This window comes from Aquila chrysaetos, chromosome 3 (genome assembly GCF_900496995.4).
Source record: "Aquila chrysaetos chrysaetos chromosome 3, bAquChr1.4, whole genome shotgun sequence".
In the NCBI taxonomy this organism is placed as follows: domain Eukaryota; kingdom Metazoa; phylum Chordata; class Aves; order Accipitriformes; family Accipitridae; genus Aquila; species Aquila chrysaetos.
In genome coordinates, this window is record NC_044006.1 from 73,780,626 (window position 1) to 73,808,349 (window position 27,724).

At 47.8% G+C, this 27,724-nt stretch overlaps 2 protein-coding genes across 6 annotated transcripts in view; one reads left to right on the forward strand and one right to left on the reverse strand.

Moving 5' to 3' along the window:
* The window catches only part of PLCD1 (phospholipase C delta 1), a 57,333-nt gene extending 44,203 nt beyond the window's left edge, over positions 1–13,130 (forward strand). For both annotated transcript variants that reach the window (XM_030007758.2, XM_030007757.2), the window contains exons 9-15: positions 3,068–3,235; positions 4,962–5,118; positions 5,437–5,553; positions 7,431–7,609; positions 8,144–8,276; positions 11,401–11,550; positions 11,932–13,130. In XM_030007758.2, the coding sequence (XP_029863618.1) occupies positions 3,068–3,235; positions 4,962–5,118; positions 5,437–5,553; positions 7,431–7,609; positions 8,144–8,276; positions 11,401–11,550; positions 11,932–12,023 (996 nt within the window). In that variant the 3' untranslated portion in view covers positions 12,024–13,130. The remainder of the gene's footprint in view (positions 1–3,067; positions 3,236–4,961; positions 5,119–5,436; positions 5,554–7,430; positions 7,610–8,143; positions 8,277–11,400; positions 11,551–11,931) is intronic.
* A 2,232-nt stretch (positions 13,131–15,362) lies between these two features.
* VILL (villin like) overlaps positions 15,363–27,724 on the reverse strand; it is a 39,005-nt gene continuing 26,643 nt past the window's right edge. For 3 of the 4 annotated variants that reach the window (XM_030010309.2, XM_030010310.2, XM_030010311.2), the window contains 10 exons: positions 26,619–26,719; positions 25,800–25,937; positions 25,122–25,280; positions 24,048–24,227; positions 23,164–23,309; positions 22,302–22,446; positions 21,464–21,652; positions 19,110–19,178; positions 17,954–18,205; positions 15,363–16,641 (listed from right to left, as the gene is read on the reverse strand). In XM_030010309.2, coding sequence (XP_029866169.1) covers positions 16,528–16,641; positions 17,954–18,205; positions 19,110–19,178; positions 21,464–21,652; positions 22,302–22,446; positions 23,164–23,309; positions 24,048–24,227; positions 25,122–25,280; positions 25,800–25,937; positions 26,619–26,719 — 1,493 coding nt within the window. In that variant the 3' untranslated portion in view covers positions 15,363–16,527. Of the gene's footprint in view, positions 16,642–17,953; positions 18,206–18,426; positions 18,478–19,109; positions 19,179–21,463; positions 21,653–22,301; positions 22,447–23,163; positions 23,310–24,047; positions 24,228–25,121; positions 25,281–25,799; positions 25,938–26,618; positions 26,720–27,724 lie in introns of those variants that run through there. The other variant, XM_041122719.1, reaches the window with a different exon arrangement.

Below are 27,724 nucleotides of genomic sequence, written 5' to 3' on the forward strand. Positions count from 1 at the left end.
TGTAGCCTTTTCTTAACTTGTATTCAGCCTTGGGCTTGCCACAGGCAGTTGGAATAGCTTTATGGTCTACTTGGAGAATATTTATTGAGTATTTCAGCTAATGCTTCTTCCTAAGACAAGGGATCTGCTCAACAGAGCAGAACTGATGAGCTGAGTGTCTTTTGCCTCAGGCTAGAAATACTTAATATCACATGAAGGGGAACCAAGAGAGATGGAACAAGTGCATTTGTGTGTTTTTGTCTGTGTGTATCAGCTTATTTAAAACCTTGTTAAAGATAAGCACTCAAATTTAGGGCTTTGCTTCCTAGCACCCATGTTAAATGAAGGAAGACAATGTTTGGGACTGGCAGCTTCTGCAGGGTGGATTCAGTGCAATGCTACAATAGAATAGCACTTTCTGCTGGAAATGGAGATGAAAATGCTCTTGTTTTGGGGTGACTCTCACCCCTCATTGTGGACCAATAAGCTAATGCATCTCCTGTGGAGTTGGGTGGCACATGGGCTGCTCTCCCTTGTAGGCACGATGGAAGTTACCTGCATAGGGAGATACTAAACCTCTCCAATGCAACAGGACTCCAGAAGGGAGCCAGCCTTGTAGATTTCAAGGCCAAAGGGGACCATCATAATTGCCCTATGGAGAGTCTTGTACAACACAGTCTGGGCTGACCAGTGTCCCTGTGCCCATGGGGAGCATCTGCAGCATATCCAAGGTTTCCTGGAGTAACCACAGTCTAGACAGGATAACAGCAGCACCGAGGACCCACTGCTGGCAGCCTTGCTATGGGGTGTGATGAAGAGACAAGGTGGAGGCCATGTTGCTGTGACTTCACTGCTGATGATATTCAGCCATGTAGGATGGGTTTGTGCCAGAAATAACACCTCCCACTTGCTGGACAGGCTGTCCTGAACTGGAGAATCTTAAAAAGGGTTGGTAGCCCTACTGGTAATTAAGAATCAAGCAACCTGCCCCAAATTCCTTGTCCCTGGTTCTCTACTGTTGAGCCGTGAGATGAGGCGGTAACGTTTCTTATGGGACGTTATAAAGCAGAGGCAGATAATATATTATATAGCAGGTTGCTATCTGCAGCCTGCGAAGGACAGGAGGGGCTTCTCTGAGCCCCTCCTCACTGTCCCCAGTGCAATCCCTCCAGGCTTGTCCATTCAAAGTGTCAACCGGAGTCTAAAAACTCACACAGAACTGGATTTCACCTGCTGCCAGTGAGTGTTGTGGAAGAACAGTGAAGAGCTGGATGTTGAGGCAGGAGGGTGGGCAGAGACATGTGGGCAGCAGACTGAAGTGAGACTCTGAAGATGAGCCGATTCATGTCCCAGCTATGGGTGTGAAGAAGCAGGTCACAGCTCTGCCTGGAAGAAGGCTGAGGGGCTGGGAGGATGAGGGACGGTCTGAGGATGGGGAGGAGGATACTGCTGTGCTCTGACTGCTCCTTTGGGCCTGTTATTCCCAGTAACTGGTACATTCCTTCAGCTGCCTTTGTGTAGCTTTTGAGTGACAGGGAAAGTGCCCCGATGTAAACAGATAATTTGTGGTAGCTGAAGAAAAACGCTCCTGGCTGCTGCATCGGGTGCCAGTGTCAAATTTCAGCTCAAACCGAGCTTCATCCACAGCTTAGCTGGGTGGTGAGGAGTTGGGCTGGTCTCTGTAAAGACGTGATGCAATTTGCTTGCACCCACAAAGGGGGAATTGTGTTCTTTGAAAATGCCTGTGTTGCTTTATAAAAGATCCTTGGTTTTCCACAGTCCTGTCATTTGAGAATGGTGGGGTTTGTTGCTTTTGCTGTTGTGGAAGGGGCAAATATAGGGTGTCACTGAGAAAGGAGGAACATGCTACATGGATTGAGGGGTTGTATTGACTAATTCTGAGATTGCATTTTTCTGGAGTAACTAACACCCTCCAAAGGAGTACTGAACACGTCCAGGTGGCAGCAAATCTCCCACTGACCTCACTGGAAGCTGCAGTCTTTAGGGGTGCTCCTAATTTTAAGGCATAACCTGCACACTTAGAGATTGCACCCAGGCAGTAACCCTTCTCCGTACTGCTCCCTGCTGCCAGCATCGCTGCTGCCTTGTTGGTGTTCAAAGTCAGCCCTCTCCAGGCTTCAGCCTTCCTCCCACGGTCAAGAGATACGTAAGAGAGACATCAGTGGTGTGGTGGTCTGCGAGCAACCATGTGCTGTTGGTGTGTTCCTTCACCGGAGGGTTTTACATGGAGTTTGAAAGAGGCTGGAGAGAGTTGATTCAGCACAAGAAACGTGCTGCTTGGATTAGCTGAGCAGTCAGCTGTGTTACGTTGGCACATGCTTCTGGTTATGACTAGTGTTGTACCATGGAGAAGCTCTTTTCAGAAGAGGAGGTATCTTTGGGAAGTGTCTGGGAACTCTTCCTTAGGCTGTCATCGCCCTAAGGTTTCACCTGCAAGATCCCTTACATATTAAAATCCCGTGTCTGCTATGCACGAGGCACCTGTCCAGAGCTTAATGGACCTCTCTCCCCGTTAAAATGTCTAGAGGAGCAGAGGGCTGCACTGCTTCGGTCGCTGCATGGATCTCATGCCATTTCCCAAGTTGTGCATGTGTTTATAACCATACATTGCAGAGACTGGGGTAGATTAAGTAACGGGGCCACACAGAGAGGCAGAAGCAGTGCCGCAAATAGCTCCCATGAGCCCCGACCTCCAGGCTTGGACTTGTTTGCTGAGCCACATTCAGTTTTGAAAAAAATTGTGTATTTTTATTGCCTCTAACAGCACAACAGTTTAAGTTGTCTAGTTGAGGGGTTGGTCAGCTCTGTATCAGAGGGGAATCGGTGAGCTATCTGCAGTTTTCAGACTCGTGGCTTGTGGTCTCAGGGGCGGGCTAGAGGGAGGGCAAGGCCTCAGTGGAAAAAGGCTTATTTTTACCTGTATCTGTGGATAATAACCAGTGACTGATGCAACTCTAAAAGGCCCTGGTGCTGGTTACAGCTGAGGAGCTGTTATATCCTTGCTCCTTCAGGGTGGGCCAGAACCTTTTCTAATCACCAGCTATTTTGTCCACTTTTCCTTGTGCAGCAATTGAAAGGGAAGATCCTTGTGAAAGGCAAGAAGCTGAGCAGGCGGGAGGACCCCACCGGAGCAAATGGGAACAACAACCTGGAGGCTGAGGATGTCTCTGATGAAGATGAAGCAGCTGAAATTGAAGATGAATCTGTAAAGACCGAGATACAGCAGAAGGGGAAAGTAAGTAAAAGAAGTAACTGAGGCCCATAAAGGGGCAGACTGGGAGAGGCAGAAAAGCTATAAACAAGATCTTTGCCTATTGCAGAAGGCTCTGAAGTCCTGCATCAGGAAATCCTGTCCTGTTAGCCTATCCCATGACTCATGCTGGGAAACCACTTTCTAGGTGGGTTTTGTACCATGCCTAAAAAACAAGAAAAAAGAAAAGCAATTGAAACACACTTTTAATATGTTCCCAGCTAACACAGTTTTCAGTGTGGTTTCAGCTACTCAGCTGGGGATATGTAAGGGTGAATTGTTGAAATTGCTGGAGCTAAGGATCCTAGTGCTTTCTCAGCTTAATGATCTCTGTCCCAAGCACAGAGATCTTGCAGAGACAGCCAAGCATGAAGGTTGGCTTCTTTCCGAAAATGAGGCTGGAGGACCCTGCAGCTGGGACAGACCATGTAGCATTTATGGAAGCAGTGGAAGGGCACATGTTCAATCTATCTCTGATTTCCAGAAATCTATTTGTCATGGGACCATCATGACTTCCTTTATTACCAGAGACTGGTGCTTTTCTAGTCACATTTTGTGACATACCTGCACCCTCACTGGCCAGAGGAGGGAGGGAGGGAAGAGCTAGAGATCTATGGCGAAGGGGTGGCCACTTACCAAAGAAATTGGGTTGACTGTTTCTGGGAGGAAAAGGCTGGCCTTTACACCAGTGTTTTGCTCCCTCATGTGAGGACATTCATTTTTCCAGACTGCAGGTCATTGTGAAGGCCATATCCCTTGCAGACCAGGTTCATAGGTGATATAAATACATTCAGTCCCACTGATGGCAAAGCTGACATTGCCTCTGGATCTGGTCTGATCTATGCTTCCCCTTGCTGATTTGCTCACTTTTTGAGAGTCTTAATTCTTTCTCTGAACTGTAGTCAATGATGTGTATAATTTTGAAGTCTGTCATTTTCTTTTCTTGCCTCTGATGGGAGCTGGTGGCTCTCACTTCACCTAGTTCAAGGGGAAAAAAGCCCATGGAGGCCAAAACATCCTTCCCTTTTCCTTATTTCCAGGTTTGCATGCTTGGGACCAGGACAGGAAAACTCATTGCTAAGGCTCTGTTGTAAAGTTTAGCAGCTGGAGACAGCTATTGATGCTGAAATACAAGTGATCATGCAAAGCGCAGCAGAAAGGGTATCCCACCAACAAAGAGAGAATCCATTTGGAGAACATCATGTAACAAGGGTGCTGGGACAGCAAAGCATCTGTTGTGTAAAATCCTCTCTTAGCTCACCAATACAGGCTGATTGGGTTAGTTGCTACTGTGTGTGTAGCCCTAATCACTTGTGAGTTGTGATAGCCAAGCTGAAATACTCGTTCACATAATAACATGCAAATAAATGCAGAAGGAGGGATGGCCCAGATAAAATTAAATATTCTTGGTAGTAACACTTGGGAAGTCAGTGATATCATTGGACAGGCCAGGATGGGCGTGAGAGGGCAGTGATGCTCTGAGAGGAGGGATTAGCACTCTCCAACCAGGACAAGGGACATGGCAAGGGCAGCCTGCCCCTTTTCCACCTTCTCTCTGCAAAGGGGTGCCACTGAGTGTTGATAGTGTGCATGCTTTTCGTGTGAGGATGGTGGAGAAGAGAAGCCCCAGGGGTCCTAGACAAAACATGATTATTACTTTTGAGTATGACTGCAGAAACTCCCCACAAACCTCTTGCTCTCCTGCTTTTAGAGTGACACCTTGAAGCTGGCCAAGGAGCTCTCAGACACAGTTGTCTACTGCAAGAGTGTCCATTTCAATGGCTTTGAGGACCCCAGCCATCCTCGGGCTTTCTACGAGATGTCATCATTCACAGAGAGCAAAGCTCTGAAACTAGCCCAGGAGTCTGGTATGTATGTTCTGCCCTGGCAAAAGGCCATCCTCTGTCCCAGCTAGTGGTGACACTGGACAGCTAGTGGTGGTTAAGCACAAGGAAAAGGCATCCTGAAAGATGTGGGTTATGATCTTTTTGGTCATGCATGTCACTGAGAAACGGTGGGAATAGCTTCATATCATAGAGGCTGTTACCAAGAAGGGCATTTTATACAGGTAGTTCACATTCAGCCAGACTCACTAGGCAGAGAAGCAGTATATACAGCAGCATCAAGAAGAGATAAAAGTAGCTCCCATCACTGAAAGGGTCATTTTCTTCTTTTTTTTTCTGTAGGAACCAGTTTTATTCATCACAACATCAGGCACCTGAGCCGGATCTACCCTGCAGGCTGGAGGACAGATTCTTCCAACTACAACCCCATCGACTTGTGGAACGTCGGCTGCCAGATCGGTGGGTGCAACTGGGAGGTCAGAGAGGGTCAGCCTGGCTGGGTCGCCCATGAGCTGTCTATGGAGGGTCTTCAGTTGAGGTAGATGTGCGATCTCAAGCCATTTGCAGGCAGAGAGGCTCAGTGGTCACTGGGAGAGATCAGCTCTTCAGCCAATGCTCAATGAGTTTTCATAGACCATTTTCTGGCCCACCTCAAAACCATTAGGAGAGCCTTTCCTGCACATTAATGTGTGCATCCCTGCAATTTCACTGGAAGCAGAGTTATTGCCATTTAACAAAGGAGGAGAGAGCCCGGAGTTACAGTCACTTACTGAAAAGTGTGCTGAAATCTCTGACAGAGATGTAAATCAAACTCAGCTCTCTTGACCCCTAGAGCAAGGCCATAACCATAAGGGCCAAGCCATGGCCTGAGCTGTTAGCTGTAGTCAAAGCAGCCCATCATACCTGCTCCCAGGGCGTTGAGGCCCCTGATAGTATATTGATGTCTCAGAGATTTGATGAAAACAAGGGTCCCAGAGCCTGTTAAGTGAATTATGTTATAGCTCTCATCCAGGAAACCTGGTGTAGTGGTAAGTGGGCAGGCTGGTGATGACATGGTGGGCTCTCTTGGTGATGCTGGATGTTGGAGATGTACCAGTTGTGCCTATGTGGCCCAGCCAGACAGGAGAAGCTGCAGATGCAGGGCTTCCTGGCCCCCAGCCGTGTAGACCTGCATGAGCTGGATGTGCCTGGCAGCGTATGAACTCGCTGGGTCCTGCAGCCCCGGTGGGGGGCACAGGTAGAACCCATTGGCCTGTCTCCCCAGCACTGAGTCTGGCCTCAGGAGAGTCTCTGGCAGGCAATATCAGGTCCCTTGGGGTACTCTTAAGGCTAGACCTGTGTGCCTTATCTGATCCAAATTCAGTATTTGGGCACCCAAAATAAGATTTTTCAGAAGCCCTGAGTACTTGCAGCTCCCAGTAAAACTGGTATACTGCAGTTATTAAAGTCTTCCTTGCAAGTGGAAAAAGAGGGGAGTGCCTTAAAATGCCTTTGGCCTTCCAGTATTACAGGGTATGTAGGACCCAGGACCAGGATAAATTGCCATCTGTCCTGGAGGTGTCTTAGAAGTTGCTGAAGAGGTTAGCATCACCCTTGAGAAATCAGTGGAGTACTGAGGAGGTGCTGTGGTCCATGTGCACTCCCTATGTGGTATTGGTGAGACTGTTCACAGAGACTGCTTCCAGATTTGACATTAATGCTTTTTAAGAAATGATGGCAAATTGGAAAGAATACAGGAAATCTGCCTGGTGTTAGGACACTAGTGAGGCTTGACCTATTTTGGGCAGGAGACAATAAAGAAATGATTTGATCACAGCTTCTATACTCCTACATGAGGAGTTCAGACAGTGAGGAGCTCTCTAGTCTAACCAACAGAGGCATCAATGCCCCTCAGGATGGCAAATGAAAGTAGGCATATCTGAGCTGGAAAGGAGGTTTTATAATGAGGCTAAGTAGCCAGAGAAACAATCTGAGAAGGATTTGCTGGCTTCACTGGAGGAGATAACTCCTTCAGCGTAGAAATGAATAGGTTTATCTAAAAGATGCAGTTGCTCAACCAGGTGACATAAATTCAATGCAGGACACTTTTTCATGCTGTGGAAGGCAGGAGGACAAATGAGATGGCTGTAATGGGTCCTCCTGTCTCTAACATCTCTGAATGCAAGAAATCCTCAGGGGTAGCAGGCTGGGAGGGTCAGAGTTTATCACTGCTGTTTGAAGCGTGGAAAAGCCAATGTTTATGTCCGTGAAGTGCAATTTCATGTGAAAAGAATTAGTATAAAAAGATACCCATTGATTTATCTGAAAGTGACTGGATTTATTTATTTATGTTGCAGTTGCCCTGAATTTCCAGACAGCAGGCACAGAAATGGATGTCTACCAGGGTCGGTTCCAGGACAATGGGTTTTCTGGGTATGTCTTAAAGCCGGAATTCCTCCGGGATGAGCAAACCAAATTCAATCCAAAATCCATCACAGAAGGAACATGGGGGACAAAGAAGAAGCTTCTGCTTAAAGTAAGAATAGAAATCAGAAAATGTCTCAGTAGCATCCACCTTCAGGGGGGGTGTGTAGGTTGTCCCTTCTCCTTCTCCTGTCCCACCTGGGCAATGTTGTCCTAACCCTACTCATTTCCCACTGCTGGGGTCTCTGCTTTAGTCCTGCATGGGGTCTTATCCTCCAGGGACTTACATGTTTAATGTTTGGCAATAGGAGAGGTTAATGACAATATTCGCTGTCGTTACAGAAACATACAGGCAGACATGCAGTCAACAGTCACCACTGTTGTTTCCAAGTATCATCTGATCACTGTGGGGACAGTTAGAAAAGTTGCCTGCCCCCTACCTAGCCAGCTGGCTGGGCTGGAGCAATGTTCATTAGGTGCTTTGACTCATGACAACTTCCTCTGAAGGATGTCACAGCACTGGCTCTGAAAGACCAGCACCAGCTTGTCACAGCAGGTCCTGCACTCCTGGAGAAGGAGAGGGAAGTTTGCCAGGGAGCCCCCTCTTCTAATGATGTCCTGACCTCTTCCTCTGTTTCCTCCACAGATCATCTCTGGTCAGCAGCTGCCCAAGGTGAACAAAAGCAAAAACTCCATCGTTGATCCTAAGGTAACAGTAGAGATCCACGGCGTCCAACAGGATAACAACAAGAAGCAGACCAAAGTCATTGAAAACAATGGTAAGGGGTTTTCTTCCATGCTGTGCTCCCATGGGGCAGTAACCCTTTCTTTTCATGTAGCAGAGTGTTCCTTGCCAGACCTGCCCAGGTGCACCCAAGCCTGCCCACGCTAAGCAGATACATGAGGTTCTGTTGGCCTACTTCAGTGCAGAGACCCTGGTTATAGACTGCTGGTGGCATGAACTAGCCCCTCAGATTGATGTCCCTATGGAGAATTACTTTCAGGGGTTCTTTCCTTTTTTGTCTCTCTAAGATGTTTGGAGACAGAAATTCCCTGCAAAACGACATCAGCCATATGAGTTGTTTTGAGGCTGGCTGCCAGATTTGCAGAGCTAGAGCTTTGGAAGTGCTCTTTACCTCCATGCAGTTGGACTTGACCTGGGATGCATGCGTCCCCGCCAAGATCTTCCCAAAGAAGGCTTATTCAGAGCCTGATTTTATCCTGAACGTGTCACAAACTCACAAAAGACTGAGGTTGCAAGCAATTTCGGAGGTGTCTGTTTCAACCCCTATCCAAAGCAGGACCATACTCAAAGTTAACTCAAGTTGCTCAGGGTATTGCCCAGATGGATTTTGAATATCTCAAAAGATGAAGATTCCCCAGACTCTCTGGGCTCTCTTAAGTGATCCAGTCATTGACTGACCTTATGATAAAGTACAATATCCCCATTCTTAACCAGAAATTCCCCTGTTGCAGTTTGTGCCCATTATGCATCCAGCTTTTGCTGTGCACCTGTAAGAAGAACCTGGCTCTATCTTCTCTTTAAGGAGGTAGTGGAGGATGGCAATAATAACCCCCTTAGCGTTCTCCAGGTTGGATAACTGGACCTCTCTCAGCCTCTTTTTATATGTAACATAGTCTCTGTAAAAGGAGACTGTTTCCTGTAGCTCAGAGCTTCCTCACAAGGCAGGGACACTGCATCTGCTCATCCTCTTGGCCAAAGCGGCACTGGTGCTAAATTAATGCGCACCACAGCAATGTTACAGATGAGGGGTGAAAGCTATAAGCCCCTGTCTCCAAAGAGCCAGGCTCAAGCCTTACCCAGCACTGACCTCAAGAGATCTCACAGACATTTCACCTTCCTGTGGGCCATTGGTCAAACATGGCTGTGATTTCCCTCCATGCAGTGAGGGTCTGAATATTGTGGCCTTCTGAGTTTGCAGAGGGCAAGTTCAGCCCTCTCTCCTGTGGGAATAATGAGGGAGTAGGAATCTGAAAAATGAGTCCTCACCCTCCTGCTGACAAACACACAGGTACACACATACACACTCTGCTTTTCTGTGTGGGCTAAGAGCCAACCGCTAGAAAGCCAATGCATATTTTCCTCCCTGCTAACAATGTTTCCCTTTTCCTCTTTCCTCTTTGAGTACATCTGGCCGGGCTCCTAAAGCTCACGGCCATTTCCATCACCTACAATAATTTTTATAATGTCTGGAGTGAAAGCTGTGTAGGGAACATTCCAGACCTGCCAGGCCTGTTCCTTGGGGCTGCTCAGCGCACCCGGCCCCACGGCCAGCCCTTGGCTGGCTGGAGTGATACTGGAGTGATGCTGGAGGGAGTGTTGCCCAATGGAAAGTGAATCAAACAATGAAAACATCAATGTTGGAAAGAGGCAGCTGCAGAGAAGGGGTTGCCTTTCATGGGCTGAGGTTTCAGATAGGTGACCATGCTTCAGCAGCTCACCTGGTTTGACATTTTATGGTTGGACTCAATGATCTTAAGGGTCTTTTCCAACGTAAATGATTCTATGATTCTCTGTTGGTGGGACTGAAGCAGGGGCTGTGGGCACAGGTCAGGTCACGGCGGTGCAGCTGTGGAGCTCGAGAGGCTGTGGGAACCTGCTGGCTCAGCAGCTCTGAGCATCTCACTGTGGCTCTGAGGTGGGTTGAACCCCCCCCCCCACAAGATGTCAGTACAGTGAAACTTACTGTCCTAGGACTGATGACTTTCAACTTTCAGCTGGTGACCTCAACTTTCATGGTTTCTGCTCCCATGGGATCAGCAACACCGTTTTTTTTTCCCCAAGGATGAAGGGGGTCAGGAGCAGATGTGTGTTATCTGAACAGCCCAGTTGATTTAATCCTATGAAAGTCCAAATAAAGCGCACCGACCCAGCACAGGTAGTTTGCTATGGCACTATCCACAGGCCCATCTCAGCACCTTCAGGGCCAGCTGAAATATCCCTGCCTCCTGCCAAATTGTCCGCAGACCCTCCATGACCAGCAGGCTTGAGCTGACGTTTTGCTGTCCTTGAGCTTCTGCTCTGCACAGGCTGGGCCGATGGCAGCAGGGTTCCAAACAGGTTGTCTTCTCCTGTTTGTTTCTGGGGAGTGGTTTATTGATACTGCGGAGAGCACCCGCCGTGACCTGGAGAGAGAGCACTGAGCTTGCTCTTCAACTCTCATCTGATGTGACAATCTGGGTTTTGTTTGCTTTGTGAGTCTGGACCATGAGATCCTTACCCATAACAGAAGTAGGGCTAGTCTGGCTGTCTCAGACACTGCCCTTATGCAGGGAGACATAAAACATTTTGTCCACAGACTTGATGATGCTTTATGTAATCAGACACTCCTCATTAACCTTTCTCACAGATAGGGAAACTGAGGCACAGAATGGTGACAGATGGGTGTACCTCAAGCACTCAGTGAGGCTTAAGGCCCCAGAAGGCTGTCACAACACAAAGGCACAGCTCTCCTCTTTGCTCACCCCTGGTTTAGGGCTGTAAAAATTTGCAGCTGGTCCAATGGCAACCAGAGACATCCATGTATCAGCCAGTGAGAGCCTGTGGAGCAGAGCTGAGTTCACCTCCCTCCTGCTCCTCGCTGCCTTCTGGGACCATGGTGCTGAGGTCTGCACTAAGCAGCCTAAGCTGAAGGATTTTATTAATAACAGGTAGCAAATCAGTATCAGAGCTGGGAAAAATGGTCTCAGCACCTCCTAAGACCTTTGGCCTGGGTCAGATTAGGTTGGCAGTCAGGCAAAGTCTACATCCATTTGCAAGCATCTCTGACTGCCATTCTTATCTGCCAACATCTTTGACCTCCATCTTTGCTTGTGAGCATCTCTCACTTCCTTCCTTGTTTGTGAGCAGCTCTGATCTCCATCCTTGTCTATGTTGCCCAGGCTTTAACCCGAAATGGGATGAAGAGTTTACATTTGACATAGAGATCCCTGCACTTGCCCTGGTCCGGTTTGTGGTAGAAGACTTTGACATGTCGACCAAGAATGACTTCATTGGGCAGTACACCCTTCCCTTCACTAGTCTGAAGCAAGGTAAGGCCCTGCTCCCTCTTCTTCACAACCACTGAGCCCTCTGGGAAACTCCAGTATCCTAGATGAGAGGTCCAGATCCATCGTACCTCAGGTCAGAACAGGTCCTCTCTCTGGGGTATGATAATGATCAAGATGATAAACGGTTTATTGGGCAGCTGTTAATTCTGTTTGTGAAGAAGGGATCCCCTTGTCACCAGTGGCCTTGGGCACGATATGTTACCAATGCTCAAAGCCATGCCTCTCAGACCTGCCTGTTCTGTGGGGTACTGGGAGCAAAATGCTCTGAGGCAGGGCGATGTTTTTGCAGGGTCTTGGCAAATGTTAGCAAATATTTTTCCAGTCGGACTAAAGGCCACTTTCCATCTGTGTCTCTGCTTCCAGGTTATCGCCACATCCATCTTCTAACCAAGAATGGAGATCCGTACTCCTCCTCCACCCTCTTTGTGTACGTCAATATCCAGGACTGTGATTAGCAGCTCAGCTCTTTCATGGCACAGTGAACCTCGTTACAGACCTAGAAGGAATTCAGTGTGTGAAGTCTGTCAACATCAGGGACCCGGCAGATCCCCAGTGCCTTCTCTGGAGCAGCACACGGTGCTCCACAGGACCCCTGATGTGAAATAGCCATTGACCTTCTCCATTCTGCGTGCTGGAAATCCTGATGCTGCTGTTGAGATTAATCCTTTTGTACCTGTTTGACCAATCCAGCTGTGTTTTTAGTTCACTTCGTTTAGTGTGATTTTTAAATTTTGCTTTTAGCAAGAGGATAGGGACTCCTTTTTAGCAAAGTACAGCTCTTGGGTTGGGTTCGGTCAGACATCTGGACAAAACACCCAACATCTGTGCAAGAAAAAAATCCACCTCACCACTGAAATCAGTGACCAGAAGCCAGGTGACTTCTTGCAACTTCAGATGTTAGCCATCTTTCACCAAATGAAGTCTTAAATGGGGACACAATTCTGCTCTTTTCTGTTACAGATTAAAAAAGAAAGCTGCACTACAAAGGCTCATGTTATATAACTCGACTTTCCTTTTGTATTATAATAAAAAATACACGAACACTACTCTGCCGCTGTGCCTGGCTCTCAGCCAGGTCGCTTTGCATTCAAAGCCTGCCTCTCATCCTGTGAAGGAGAAAGAAGCTGCCGAACGGCAGATTTCCCTCTGACCCAAAGTGAAACCCACTCAAAGGGACCTCAGAGAATGTCTTTTGCTGAGGACAGTGGAAATACACTCAACTGACAGTAGGGCTTTTTTGTAATGCAGTAAAACTTTCTTTGTTTGTGTTTTTATAGAAAAACGTCATTTTTAACACAGAGGAAGTGGCAGTAGAAACTGTTGTAAATGTTAGTCTGGTCCCACTTGCACTGTAGAGGTAACCTAGCACAAACAGACAGGAGTGTTTTGAACAGCAACACAGTATTTATGGCAACAAGTGATTTTTCTTCGAGTACAACTACAGAGTTAAGGGAATATTGTTGAAATAAAATAATATATAATTTGAAGTGCTAACTGTGTTACTAACAATGTGTTAGACTATTGTTAGACTATTAAAAGTAAAAAAATCTGGAAAAGTCCAATTACTTGTCACTATATGCCTCTTTGTCTTACTTGAATGCAACACACATGAAGTTGGAGATAGACAGACCTGCTTAATTTCTTAAAGGTGTCAGTCTTTCTGGAGCTTTTCATGCTTGGTTGTGGAGGGGATGGGCTGATACCAAAGAGGTTAATGTCCTGTTGAACAAATTCCAGCCCACTCACTCCCCCACCTGTTTTTGACTCCAAAATAGCCTGGATTTAGTGATCCTTGGGCCCACTGCAAAACTGGGTTTCATTTACTCCTACCTGGAGTTTATTATGCTGCAGTAATCATTGCTGAACACATTGATTTTTTCCTCTTGACTATAATATTGTGTGATGCTGTAAACCATTGCCAGATTAAATGTGAATTATATCCACAACTCAAAGGCTCATACTGAATTAACAACCAGCGGTTGAATGAGTTCAAGAGCGGCAGAGGCCACCAAGTCAGAACAGGGTGTCCTGCAGTGACGTGGCTCTCTCTTAGCTCACCTCTGGGCTGGGACGTGTTGTATCAGGAGACACATTTGAAGGCCAAGGCTGGAGCATCCTTGACTCCAACTCAGGGACATCCTGCTCCCAGGATGCTCTGAGCATTTTGTTTTAAGGAAACATGGGATAAAATCATGAACGAAGGATACCCAAGGCTGCCCTGTACCACACAGGGAGCTTGCACCATGCGGCTTGAGCACGATCAGAGGCATTCCTGCCCCTTGGCTTGTGCCAGCATCAGCTCTTGTGGGGCGAGTCGGATCAGCCCGCTGAGTTGGCTAAGAACAAATTATTTGCATTTTTGGTGTTGCAAGATTAGATTTCAGTTGAATTATTGAGCTAAACCAGCTCTCACCTGTCTGCTGTGGCCAGCACTAGCGAAGAGGGGGACAGGGAGAAAGTAGCTGAGATAGAGATGGGATGGACCAGAGCGAGATGGACAATGCTACAAGGTCTCCTCTCTCCCCAAAGGAAGGGACATGGTCCGTGCCATTATCGAGGGACCTCGTCTCTGAGCAGATTAGGAAGTGCTGGAGCCCCACTCTAGGGAAGAGCTCTGGTGAAAAGAGCAGCAGAAACAGGACATGGCCCACCAGACACCACAGCAAAAGCAGCAAGCGGCATGAAAGGGAGGATGTGGGCGAGAATCTTTCGCTTAGAAATCAGAGGCAGAGAGTAAAACCAACTCTCCCCATGAGAAGAGGAGAGCAGCAGCAGTTTCTAACAGGCTCAAATATCAGAAGGATTTATTATCTGTAAAATCCTGTGCCGGTTTCTGAGTCCTGGCAGGAGCGCTCCACGTGCGTTGGTGAGCATCACAGCAGCAGGAATTAAAGCAATTTGTAACAAACTGGCCTAATCTCCCTAATCCAACTATATTTCCACTGGTCTCTATTTCATTGCATGATGCCCGTCAGGCCCACAGTCAGGGCTGATGATAGGTGCCATCGCTGCATTTTCTTGAGGAGCACATGCAATTCATTAATTTAGGAGCTGGCAGGAGGATGCCGCAGCAGGGCGGTGCAAATATTGTTGCTTCCAGCAGTGGCAGTAGAGGCTGAAACAGGGATAACGTGCACTGTTTGTATCTAGTGTGAACACAACAGGAGCAATCATGCAGGTAATTCGGCCGATTTGTGTCTCTGCTTTACTCGTACCTTATTTTGCACGGGGGGTTTAAATGGGTTTTGGGCTGGCCCCTCAAGCAGAAGTGGGACAAAATGGTGGCAGGAGCGTGGAGGTAATGATGGGGTTGTGGCTTATTTGGAGTAACCACCAATTCTTAAACATAAAGATCTGTCCAGAAGACCCCATCACCTGGAGGTCCCTGCCTCCAGCCCAGCCAGATAGTGACACTTCACCACTAGCGCATGGTCCCGGGTGTTGCGTGAGAGCTCTTAGCTCCTCAACCAACAGCCACCCGCAGCTTCTCAGCTCCATCCCCACATCCCTGCAGCAAGGGTGGGCACTCAGGCCAACTGCTGAAGAGCCATGTACCCACCATGGGCAATGGGGGGGGTCTTCAAGAGCAGGGTACCTGGGCATAGGGAGACAAATGGTCCTGGCTATGTGGTGTTTGGGAACAGAGGGGGACCCCACCTTCTCAGTTTGTTCTTTTCTTTTAAAAAAAAAAATCCCAAATCCCATTAAAGACCAGGTGTTTGAAGGATCTCTGGCCCTGCAGAGCTTTTCCCTACTACCATTCTACCCCACACGCTGATCAAGGACACTTTCAGTGCTGCTGGTTGGCTGTTTATTTGGAATCACCGATCAGGCTGGAAATGGAGTAAAGCTGCAAAACCACACCTCTGAGTTTTTAAACATACATGTTTCCTTCTTTTGTTTACAGAGAATGAAAAGTATTTATATCCCTTAATCACTGATCGCTCACATTTCCCCCTCCCCTCCCCAATCAGACTGAGCTTGCAGTGTGGACTGGGCGCTCTCAGCCCAAAGGACATCACAGGGATGAAGCCCTGACAAAACCCTCCATGGGACACACTCTGCCTCAGGTCATACCCAAATCCCTCCTGGCTTCTTCAAGCCTCTCGTCTGCAGGCAGGTGGACTTTTACGATCACCTGCACATGCCAGTTGTGCACATGGAGGCTAGGTGAGATTGGAGATGCTATATCTGAATGAGAAAAAAAAGAGAGTCAAAATCAACAGCTATGTCTAGCCCTAAATCTCATCATCCTCTTGAAATAGATTGGCTAATAAATATGTTCTAAATAAGTGGGTTTTTTCCAAGCCAGGTTCTCATTTGTTTTACCTGCACTGGGCTAGCCATGTTAGTCTACAACTGATTCTTGCTGTTCTTTGGCGAGTAGTTTTTCTGCAAGGTAAGAAGGGGCAGAACTGGCTGGTGTCATGTCATGGGCTACCCCATCACACATCTGGCTACTCCATTACCTTTTTCCTGAACTCAGGGCTCCCCCTCTGTCCTTCTAGGGCTTCCCCCTCCTCTCCCCACCCAGAATTTACATAGCAGCTGCAAGCAGCCTTTGTCTTGCCTAATTCTAAACTTCTACAAATTAAGGAAGATCATGACCTTGTGCATGGGGCAATTTGCAAAATGGAGAGGAAAGAAGACGCTACAGTACAGTTGTGTGACACACACTTGTCTTCATGGCTATCAGCAATAAAGTGTCAAAAAGAGGCAAAAACATCCTGCAAAGTCGTTCCTGCAGAAGAAACATTCCTGCCTCCTTAGGTTCAGGGTTTGCAGGGAGAAAGGAGCCGTCCCCTGAACAGTGGCTGCTGGAATAACTGCACTGGAGCTTGGCCTGATTGAGGTGTTGGGTTGGGTTCATTGAGCAAATGTCTGTACTTCTTCCCTGCAGCTCCTAAGAGAGCGAGGGTTGGTCCCAGAGTCACTGGAAGCTGGATGGCCCCTGTGGTCTCAGAAGAGTCCACACTGCTTCTTCTCGTTCTGCTGCTTCCATTTGGGCATCTGGTAGAACTCGTCCTTGGACTTCCCAAAGATATCGTGGAAATCAGCATCAGAGAGATAGTACTGCAGCGGGAGGAGAGAGCAAGGAAAGGTCAGCTTTGGCTTTTGCAGAGGCCGGGACACCCCCATCGGCTGCATCCCTTCTTCTCTGTGTCAGTGCTGACCCCCGATTCCAGGCCAATAGCTCCTGTCCTACTGCCTGTCCTCATGGTGGGAAATGGAACGTCCCAGCAACTGTTCCTCATCCCGCTTCCCAAAGTACCAGGGGAATAAAAGCCCACCAGCCCAAAGGAATGCTCTGGTTTTGAGGGGTTAGCATGCTCTGGCTGGAGTTTGGTGCCTGCTAATCATATGGAGGCCAGGACAATTCATGGTGCATCGGTGATGTTCTGCTGGCCAAAGTTTTGGGTGGTTTCTTAGGTAGTGATTCACAGCGAAAGCATCTCCCCCTCGCTTGGTTCCACCCCCCAAATATTCCACTGGAAATAGTCACTCTCACTGCTAGAAAGACAGAAGGTTTTGTAGATAATGGGCTCATCAGTGATACTGAGAAAGACCCTGTGGGAAACGGAGGTTTAGTTTTCCCTGGCATTTTGGGTAGAAGAAAGCGCTCATGTACATCCCAGCTGAAATACAATCATCAGCACGTGGGCACTGCCGTGGGGCAGAGCTGCTGGCCCGGCTGTGGATCAGCTCTCTGGCTGTGGGTGTTGGCCTTTGCCAGGAGATCTGCTGGGACAAGACATTGGTCAAACACGGGTCGTAGAGAGGAGAGGGAATCAGGCCCCTTTGTCCCTCCCATCGGCTTGCTTGGACTCAGCTACAGACGTTGCCAAAATCCTTGGGTTGATCGGAAATCTGAGATGTGGCATTCCTCCCTGTCCCTGGATGGGATTTGCTGAAATGCAAGCTTTCTGACAAAAAAAAAAAAAAAAAAAGAGATCTCTTCTGGAAGGAGTTTCAAATGAAAACAAACACCCACAGCCCATGCAAAATGCAACTCCTGGCTTCATTCTCAGCTGTGTCACTTTGTCTCGCAGGAGCTGTACTTTTCATTCTCTGTCCCTCCAAGGACAGAGGTTGGGTGGCAGAATTAAACAACTCTAGCAGAAGAAAATAGTTTGAAAAGTAACTATTTAAAACTCATTTTTCTCCCCCCGCTCCCCTAAAAAAAAAAAAAGAAATACATCAAGTAGGGTAAAACTACTACAATTTCCTCTTACGTGAAGCTCCTGCTTTTTGATGAGACCTATGTGTCCAGCTGGTATCTCCTTGAACCTGAAGCAGGACTTAATAGTCTAAAGTACTAGTGCACTTAGCCAATGACTAAGTTCCAGGTTAAGCTACAAAGGCATCAAACCAGCAATGCTGTCACCTCTTTTTTAGTAGGATCCACGCCTTCTGGAAGTTCATCCACCGTCTTGTTCATCAGCACCTCTCGGGAGTAAATTCCTTCGCCGTTGGGCACCACGCAAGGGCTGCTGTTGTAGGTGCTGCTATTGCTGTAGCTGTTGCTGTCACTGTGGTTGAAGTGCGATTTATACTCAGGGGAAGCACTTGCCATACTTGAACCTGCCAAGTTGGTCATGCTGAGGGTTTTCTTGTTCAGGCTGATGTTATTAAGGTCCTGCCAAAGGTAGGAAAACATGTCAAGACAAGAAGCTCTGGCAGAGCAAGTTGGGGGTTATCCCAGGACCTTCCTCTCTGTTGGGGTTGGGGGACTGTTTCTGGCACAGACTGTCTGTTGGTCTGTTGCTCCAAAGCAGCAAAGGGAAAGTCTGAACTAAAACATTAGTCCAGCACCTCCATCAACGTTACATCGTGATGTTAGGACTGTGAAAAGCACAGCACTGATGAGGGCCCTTAGAAATAACTGAAAATACTCACTGTAGTCTCATTCTTCTCACGGTAACAGCAAGGGAAGGTGCATGTGGGAGGACAGAAGGTGAGATTAGATATATACCATGTCTAAAACTTCTAAATTACCTGCATACCCTCCCTGATATGCCATCTCTCGTGGTTCAAAGCCCCTGCCACTTCCTTCAAGCCTTCCTCCTGCCCCTGTCCGGGGCAGAACTGATTCCGTGTGACAATCACGTTTGGGACTCTTGGGATCTGGTTTCCTCTGTGCTTTGTAGGATCTCCCACTGGGCTGTGCCCTCCCTGACCGGGGGCTCCTTGTCTGGGGTCTCAGGGGCCCCACCGCTGCAAACTACTCATACAACTGCACACTCTTATAGCTGCACACACTTGTATTTGCGTGTGTAGTTTAGAAAGCAGCTGGCCAGTCTCCTGCTCACAGATGCCTCTGCACAGGACTGGAAAAGCCCCAGGAGATCTGGGTGTATTTATGAGTTATTAATCACGTCTCCCTCTGCTTTCCACGGAGGAGCACAGCTCTGATCCTGACAGCCTGAGGTCCCCATGCCTGCCCTGATCATTATGTCCTCTCCTTCGTGCGAACAGGCTGGGGGACGTGGTGGGGCTTAAACCCAGGCGTTTCCCACCCATATGGTCGAGAAGCAACTCACCACTTTGATCTCGGATATAGCCGACATCTCTCCTAAGCTGTTCTTCATCTCCTCATAAGACTTGCCATCCTAAAGATAAAGAGAGTTGTAAGAAGCACGGGCTGCCTTTAATTAGCACATGCTCCTGTTCTCTATCGGGGTCAGGAGATCATATGAATTTTAAAGCGGAGTGGTGCCCATGCAGGTGGCAGCTGGTGCCTCCTGCACATCCCAGCTCCTGGAATCAGGAGACTGTGCCAGAATCTGAGCTTTCACTTGAAAACAAAGAAACAAATGGACTTTAGCCTTTGCAGTTGTACAGTAATGGGTGAAACCAGGAAATTTAAAGACTTGAGAGAGCAGAAGGCAAATGAAGAGAAATCATATTTACTACAGGATTGAAATCTCTTAAATTTTAAATGAATCTTGCAATGTATGAAAAATTGGGATAAAATAATATTCCTTTTTTCCCTTCCCTGATTCATTTAGCTAAAGCAACCGATTTTTCAAAGCCTCAATCCCTGACTTCTTGTAATTTGGTGCCATGTATTACCAGCTACCTCTTATTTCCTAAAAAAATGGAATATACTAGATATATTAGCACAGCTCATGACTGTGTTTTCCTAAGCAGCCAGGAGATGTCAGTTCTTAACAGAATCATCGAGCAAAGTTCCCCAACAAGAACAAACAACATAAACACATGGACTGCAGAGCAAACAAATTTAGACCCAAAACCGAGCAATGAACACACACACCAGATGTTTCTGGGATGTCAACAGTTTGGATTGCTTGTCTGTAGTTGCTGGAGCTGCCTACAGGAGATATTTTGAGAGGCACATATTTTATGAGCTGTATCCTTGTTTTTCAGCGGTTGCTCAGAAAAAACCAAGGTTTGACCTTTGTTCTAAGCATCAACATTGTTTTACAGGTCATTGCTCTGGGAGTTGCTGTCTTATCTGTCCAAACCCGGCTGTCAAGACAGGCTCTCTACCACCACACTGGTTGCAAAGAAAGACGACGCAAACCCAGTTACAGGAAATAAAATATCTCTGTATGAGTTTTCCTGCAGTGTGAAGTCCCCTGGGGACCTTCACGCCATTGCCCTGGCTGTCCCACCTGCAGGCTCCAGCATGGGACTTCACTCACAGCCCTTTGGGCAACTAGAAGACCGGATTGCTTGCGAACTGGCTGAACGCCCATGTTCATAGAAAAAAACAGGAGCGAGAAGGGACAATCAGTGGCAGCCCACCGGGGAAAGCTCTGGGAATACAGCATCTGGGAGCTGAGCTTTTCCCAACTGCCCATCATCCTCTGCCTTGGTTTTTTTTTTTTTGTTTGTTTGTTTAAGCCGTGAACACCAGTGCCATCAGCTGGCAGGAATTTAGGTGCACAGCCTGGCAGCGTTGCTTCCACCTGGCTGTTTGCTATAAACCGATACTCTGGCTCTATTAATCACCAAAGCCCCTCCAGGATTGTTCTTTATTCCCAATATATTCTGTGCTGTAGCACAAAGTCCCCAGGCTGGCTGGACCGGCTGGTGCATGGTCTGCGTGGAGTTAAGTGCACCTCTCCTTCCCCCGTCCAACCACGCTGTGCCCAACCGAGGTTGGAGACTGGGTCCTTACAGTGCGCCGTGGGGCTTTATGCGCTGGCCACAACAGCAAATCTCTGCTCCGCGTTATACTCCTGAAATGATTTGAAGCCCATGTGTTTGAAAGAGGAGAAAAAGGACTTCTTTCTTTCCCAGGCATCTCCTCAGGCACGTTTCCATTGCTATATAGCGAAGAACTGGTATTTGTAAATCAGCTTTTGAGAAGGGTTCTATGTAGGGACCAAGGGTGACCTTGCTCAGGAGCTCCTGGGCTCTGATGGGCAGCCTGCAAACCTGAACACGAGACCTGTCTGCTCGCATCTTTCATTTCGCCAGAGTTTGCCCTTCAAGCTGGGCCATAAATTTTTCTCTGTGACTGCATTTTGAAAAAATGAACATTTTTTTTTTTCAATTTTCTTTATGACGTGGGGTGCTTCTGTTTTCACTCTGTACTTGGTTTTACTACTAGCAGTCCCAACCCATTTTTAGCTGAAATCACAAACCTGATTTGGAACCTAACCTTTTTTAAAATAAAAATGTGAATATTGTGAATTCAAGCACATTTACTTATATTTGCAAAAGCCTCAGTTTCACCAAAACCAGCTACTTTTTTGCTGGCGAAGGAGTAGAAGCTGCTCAGGTAGCACCAGGAAGGCATGAAGCTCAGGTAATGTCCTAGCGAGGTTTCGCTCCATGCACCACAGAGGATATGGTCACTGACAATAACACCCTTTAAGCACCGCTGAGCACGCGTGCACACCACAGGGCTTTTCCAGCAACTTACGCTCCATTTGTAGGGGTCCCAAGCGTTGAACCATCCTGTGAAGTTGAGGGGTTCATAGCCCTGCTTCACCAGTATTATCGGAGTTGCCAAGTCTCTCCCTGCCGGATGGGTCTTCAGATACTCCTTAGCCGAAGCAATTGCTTCATTCCTCTCGTATGTGTTGGAGGCTTTGCCAACCCAAAGGAAAATCTGCAAGGACAGAAGGTGTTGAAGATCAGCGAGTAGTTAAGACCTGTGCAGACATGGCTGTTTGTTCTCCCCTGCCAACTGGAGCAGAGATAAGACTGGAAATATTGTTTCCCAATAGTTCCCTGGGATTTTGATCCCAGATTTACTCCCAGCCAAGACAGATTTTGCTTTTGACACAGGCATAAAGCACAAATATTTCAGGAAACAGTTCTTGTACGTTTCAAGGTAGCTAAACTCAGTCCTTGCATGGGCCAAAACTCCAATGGCCTCAGAAAGCAAAGCCCCCGGAGACAGTTTCTGATAGTCTAAAGCAAGTTGTCACCATTGGTGCTGGGAAATGAGGGGGAGGGTTTCTGGGTGCCACATCCTTATAGGAGCTGGCAAAGACTGGAGCAGGTCCAGCTCTTCTCAACTTGGAGCAAGGCAGGGACCAGGTGTCTTGGTTTCCTCCTTTCTGAAACGGGGCTAGCAATACTACCTCATTCATGTGTTTTGTGAAGGACTGGACATGCGCCCAAGCATCGTGAAGGGTTTGGAGATGGGGCAGAAGGGATATTACCCTTGGTTTCACCTTGAAGGATGGATTCAAACCAATTAAGCCATAACCTGTTTGAAAACACGTCTGGGGAGAAGGGGAGTCTGTGCTGACCTCTTCCCATGTGTCTAGCAGCATGACATCATCTTCATCCAAGTCTTCCTGGCAGAAGCCCACCACCTCTGTCATGATGAATCGACCCGTCTGGTTGGAGCACTCAAAGAGGCGAGGTTGGTAGTGTGTGATCTGCTCTTGAAACCTTCCTCATGCATGGCAGGGAAAGAAAAAGCAAGAGAGATGGAAACCTTTCCCTTGTGGTTTACTGCAGGGCCCTGCCGCTACTTGTCATGACCTTGATGGAAGAGGTGGGAACATGGCAACGCTCATCTGAGGGCCTGAAAGTCAGCAAAGTCGGGTCTCGGGATTCTTGGACCATTTTAACAATTTTTAAAGGTAACTTTTTCTCCACCCAAAGAGGGCAAAAGCAGAACCCTTCTTTCATTGTGGAGATGAGCCTGATGTCAGGTGAAAGCCACATCAGATCATTTGGTTGCAGAGGAACCCATCACCTGCCCAGAGGGCTGGAGAAATCCAGGTTGTTCAAAAGCAGATTTAGTTTCATGAATCTTCTGGGGCTGCCCATAAACCCAATAATAGCTGGAAATGGAGCATGGGATTCAAGTAGCCCTTATGACAAGATATGGGATGGATTTACTGTGGGAAAAGGAGGATGTAGCACACCCTTGTCTGCAGGGTTTGGATCTGCAGCTCCTACTTCACAGAAGGCCTGACCCAAAACCTAGGAAAGAGACATCTTGGTGTGGTTTCCGACCAAGCTTTTGGTGATATTCTGACCTCGTTCTCCCTTTAGTGAGGACACAGTATCAGAGTGCTTATTTTTACCTTCCTGCAAAGTTTTGATCCCTTGCTTAATGTTGCCTGGCCAAGCCCAGAGGAACAAGCAGGTCACTATTACCTCTTTTCACTGGCGTAAGGTGCTTTGCCTCCCAAGGCTTCCCAGAACTCTGCGGGCTCTTGTCCTTCCAAAATGGTGTGCTTGTCCCGTTTGGAAACGATGTCAGCTACCATTTTTGCCATCTCCCTCTCATCTCCGCTGCATCCCTGTGTTCAGGACGTAAGATTGAGGTGGAGTTAGGGACAGCCTGGCAAAACTTATCTGTGGGGAAAAGTTGGCTTGGTCCTACCCTCCTCTGGAGAGTTTTAGACCTGCTTGAATGCTTTTGAGGGTCTCATCTGAGCTGGTCACTCAGAATCCATTTCTAGTCCTTGAAGGGACATTCAGCGCAGCCAATGGCATCTAGACCAAAACTCATATAATCATAGAATGGTTTGGGTTGGAAGGGACCTTAAAGATCATCTAGTCCAACCCCCCTGCCATGGGCAGGGACACCTTCCACTAGACCAGGTTGCTCAAAGCCCCATCCAACCTGGCCTTGAACACTCGAAATGATGGGGCATCTGCAACTTCTCTGGGCAACCCTTCTGCTTCGGTTTGATCTACAATCTCATCCTGAAACACACGACTGAACCAGGATAAATGAATATGCTCTAATGCTGGCTAATTTCTTACAGCTGGAGAACTTGGGGTGCTTTATTCAGCTGAAAGCTGTAGGTACATCTAAAATGAGGTGAGGTGAATCCCAAGATGGGTTACTTCTGTAGCAAGAGGGCTGTGCTACTGCTGATCCTCCACAGACAGAGCCTTCTCCTGGGTGCACCTCGCTCTATCGAAATTAATGGGCTACCTGCCCACAGCTCAGTGGAGGTCGGAGGCTCAAGCCCCACATCAGCCATTTTGGGTCCCTTCAGCTGCCTTCCCTGGACTCACTGCAGTCTCACCTTCCCGCACCACAGGTAGCAGACTTGGCTGGTCGACAGCAGAAAGACGTCGTTGGAGTTGAGCGAGGAGGCCCGGGCTGGCACCTCCGTGGCTTTTGTGTTCATCTCGTCCGTGCCCCTCACCTGGAAGAGGCGGATCGCCGGCTCGGGCGTGATTTTCTGAGCCCGGCTCGTGCCGCCCTGCAAGGACACAGAGGGAAGGATGGTACTGGGAGGTGAGGAGGACACGCAAACCCAGGGTGCAGCTGGTTTGAGGAAGAAGGCTCTTGGGGCCATAACCTTCCATACTGCTCCAGCGATGGACCACGGTCCTGCACAGAGCAGGTGAGGAAATCCAAATACCTTCTGGTTCCAGGTCAGAATAAAACCCACATGTCATAACTTCCACATTTCTCCCTGGTTATTCCGAGTCTCTCCCACCTCCCATCAAGATGTTCAAGTTCAATGTGAACAGATCTCAGTGTCTGCAAAGCATTTGCCATGTAAACTGGGCAAGGCAGCTGGACTCGTATTTCCAGCTGCACTCAGCCTAGCTGAACGCCTGCCATAGAAGTTGTATGGTGCGACCAACACTGAGAGCTGAGGGCAAACTCCCTCTTCCCCAGCCATTTGCAATGTCTCCACCACTGACGCTGACAGCCAAAGCAGCAAGTGAAGTGGATTAGTAGTTAATGTGATATAATTCAGGCAGGGACAACTCAAATCACGTAACTGTAGGATATTTTGGAGGACCCTTTCTGGATAGTCGTATCTGTAATTTAGAGGATGATTGTCGTATTGTAACTCCGCAAAATATTTTGGGATAGAGTTGGAAAGAACATTACACATTAACGCTGGAGCTCAGGGGTGGACAGCTGAGTCTGGGTCAGTCCAGGACTGTGTTTACACATATGGTGTTCAGACTACTTGGGAAGTAGTAGAAATGTTCCACCACTTCCATCTGCCAGCCCATGCAGTCCTGGCAGGCTCCTTTCCTGAATACAAGCCCATTTTCCTGGACTATTTCCATCGCAACTGCCAAGCCATCGTTGGTTCTTGCACCTTCCATTGCCCATGCGCACAAAGCTACATTACCTCGTAAATGACCAGCTTGCCCTTGAAGATCGCCAGGAAGTGTGTGGGCTCCTTGCCCATCGTCACGCGCACCTGCACTGCCTCGTCCCCATGCTTTTTGTCCAGCTCGATGGCATTGAGGGCACAGGCGGTGATTTCATCCACAGAGGCATGGCGACCCTGGGGAAGAAAGAGATGCCACATGTAACGTGATGAGGTGAAGGGTATAAAGCTCTGCACGGTGTAACATCTTGCCAATCCCAAGCCCTGCATATAATATCGTGAGATCAGAGTTAAGACGACCAGATGTTTAAATTTCACTTGCATTCTGGTTTTGGAGGCTTTAGCATCCCATTTTCAAAGCTTCTCTCTGCATTCCAGGGGAGGTAAGTATACTTTAAAAAGGAAAGCAGAGATATTCATATACTCACGTGTCTCCAGGAGCTCAGGCTTTAAGGGACGATCTGAAAGACTGCAAAGTTTGACCTCAGCACTGTAAGTCACATCATCCTTCACTATTTCTGTCTGACATTGCTGGCTCTCAGTCTGATGCCACCTTGGGCTCAGAGTGTCCATGCTGCCTACAAAGCACAGCTTGGGCTATTTGCAAGGGACAACTAATGAGCAAAGGGCGTGTGAGTTCTTCTGGTTGGGAAGAACTGGATTGGGAACAGCCCCTTCTGCTTTGTCTTGACCTACCTGCCACATGTAGAGGACATAGTGAGGCCTGCCTGATCTCAGATAGGTGTACAGGACCAGGTAGCAATCACCCCCATAGAACTGCCCATATGTCTTGGGATCCACTGGCTGCATTTGCAAGTCCTCAATCCTCCACACCTAGTGAAAGAAACATCTCGGTGAGCAGCAGTGGAGTCAACGTGAAGACGGAGTGCAGCCCCTTTGCCAGCAGACCACTGAAATTCAGGTCTTCAGTTGGAAAGATAAACCTTCCCCTCTCCTCCAGACGCCAGCCTATGTTCCCCCAGCTTGACTAAGTGCTTGCTGGCAAAGTCCGGTCTCTCCAATGACCGCCACAATACATATGCCATTAATGGACTTTCAGCAGTCTGTAGCCCTCAAGGAGGAGCAGCCTCCAGGTCCCTCTCAGCCCCACAGTCCCTCTCTCAACCAGCTCCATCTTCCATGGGAGGCCACAAGAATGGGAGAGGGGCCTCTGCTCTGCACAAGTTTGGTTGATATGGACCTAACTGAGAGACAGGGTGAGAAGGGAATCGACTGTATCGCCTCATGACCTATGCACACAGCAGGAGAGGGGTCAGCTTGGTGACTGCTTTGCTCCACAGGCCATGGGTTGGAGGAGAAATGCCCCCGAGCTACTGTAACTGCTGCGTTAGTTAAAGTTGGCAAGCAGGTTGCTCTGGCTGAAACCACGCTTTCTTGGGGAGGATAGGTGGGCACTTCTCCACAGCTCCGTACAGCTGCTGCGTGTGAAAAGGCAGAGGCGTTTGGAAACGCTCTGGTAACTGCATCGTCTGTCAGCGAAAGGAGCTCTCTCACCTCTATCTCCCCAGAGGCATCATCTACCATTCTCTGCTCAGCAGCTAGCTCCGGTCTGGCGTGGAGCTGAGTGGTGTCAAACTTCACCTGCTCCACCTTGGCTGCATGCACCAGCAGAAAAAAAACCAAGAACCCGGTGAATGCACAGTTACATACAAACCCTCTGCATCACCCTCACGCACACATGCAATCGTTATAGACGCGAGAAAAGCCTGGTCCGCCGTTGCAAGAAGTCAGTCTTGCCACCAGTAAGCCAATGTTGATTTTGGAATATGCAAGAGCTCACACACTCCAGTGTTGATCTGTTACAGGCTGGCAACTGGCCATATAGCGCGTTCCAGTAATGATTGGCTGGTAAAGATATTAGTTGTCTCCTGACTGAAAATTCGTAATTGTTTTCCAAATCTATACATATTTACCTCCTTTTAAAATGTTGCTTTCAGAAATAAAATGGCTACATTTCTCCAGCTCATGATAAAGAGAGAGAGTATTTATGGACAGCACAGAGAAAGACAGAGGTCGAGAGAAAAGAGAGAACTTGCAAAGCCAAGAGATTCGCGGCTCTCAGGATATTATTGATGGAGACATTCAGCATCTCTGTCACCATCCCACCATTCATCAACAAGTTCTCTCTCTTCAGTATTGTTTACTCTTTGGGGTTAATGCATTGTAATATTCACTTCAGCAGTGTGATAAATTGAGGCACCGTTTACACCTGGTGTAAATACAGAATAATTCCATTGATGTCAGGAGGGTCTTGGATGGATGCCAGTGTAAATGAAAGCAGAATGTTGTTCAACACTTCCTTATCAGGTTCAGTATTAGCCCTTTATAAAGAAAATTAGGAAGTTCTGCATGTGTGAAATTTTACATGCAATTTTTCAGATGAAAGTGATCTTCTGCCAACATTTACATTTGGAATAAGTGGCAGTTTAGTTCATATAAGAAGCCTCAGCAGTTCTGAATGTTGTTCAGTTCCCAAATCCTTTGCATCTACTGAAGAAGGTGGAAAATACAAGGTGTGACAAGAATGTGCACTAGATTTTCAGGATACTGAAGGCAGGAGACAGTTAATGTGAATGATGTTCCCTCAGCTGTGGCTTAGC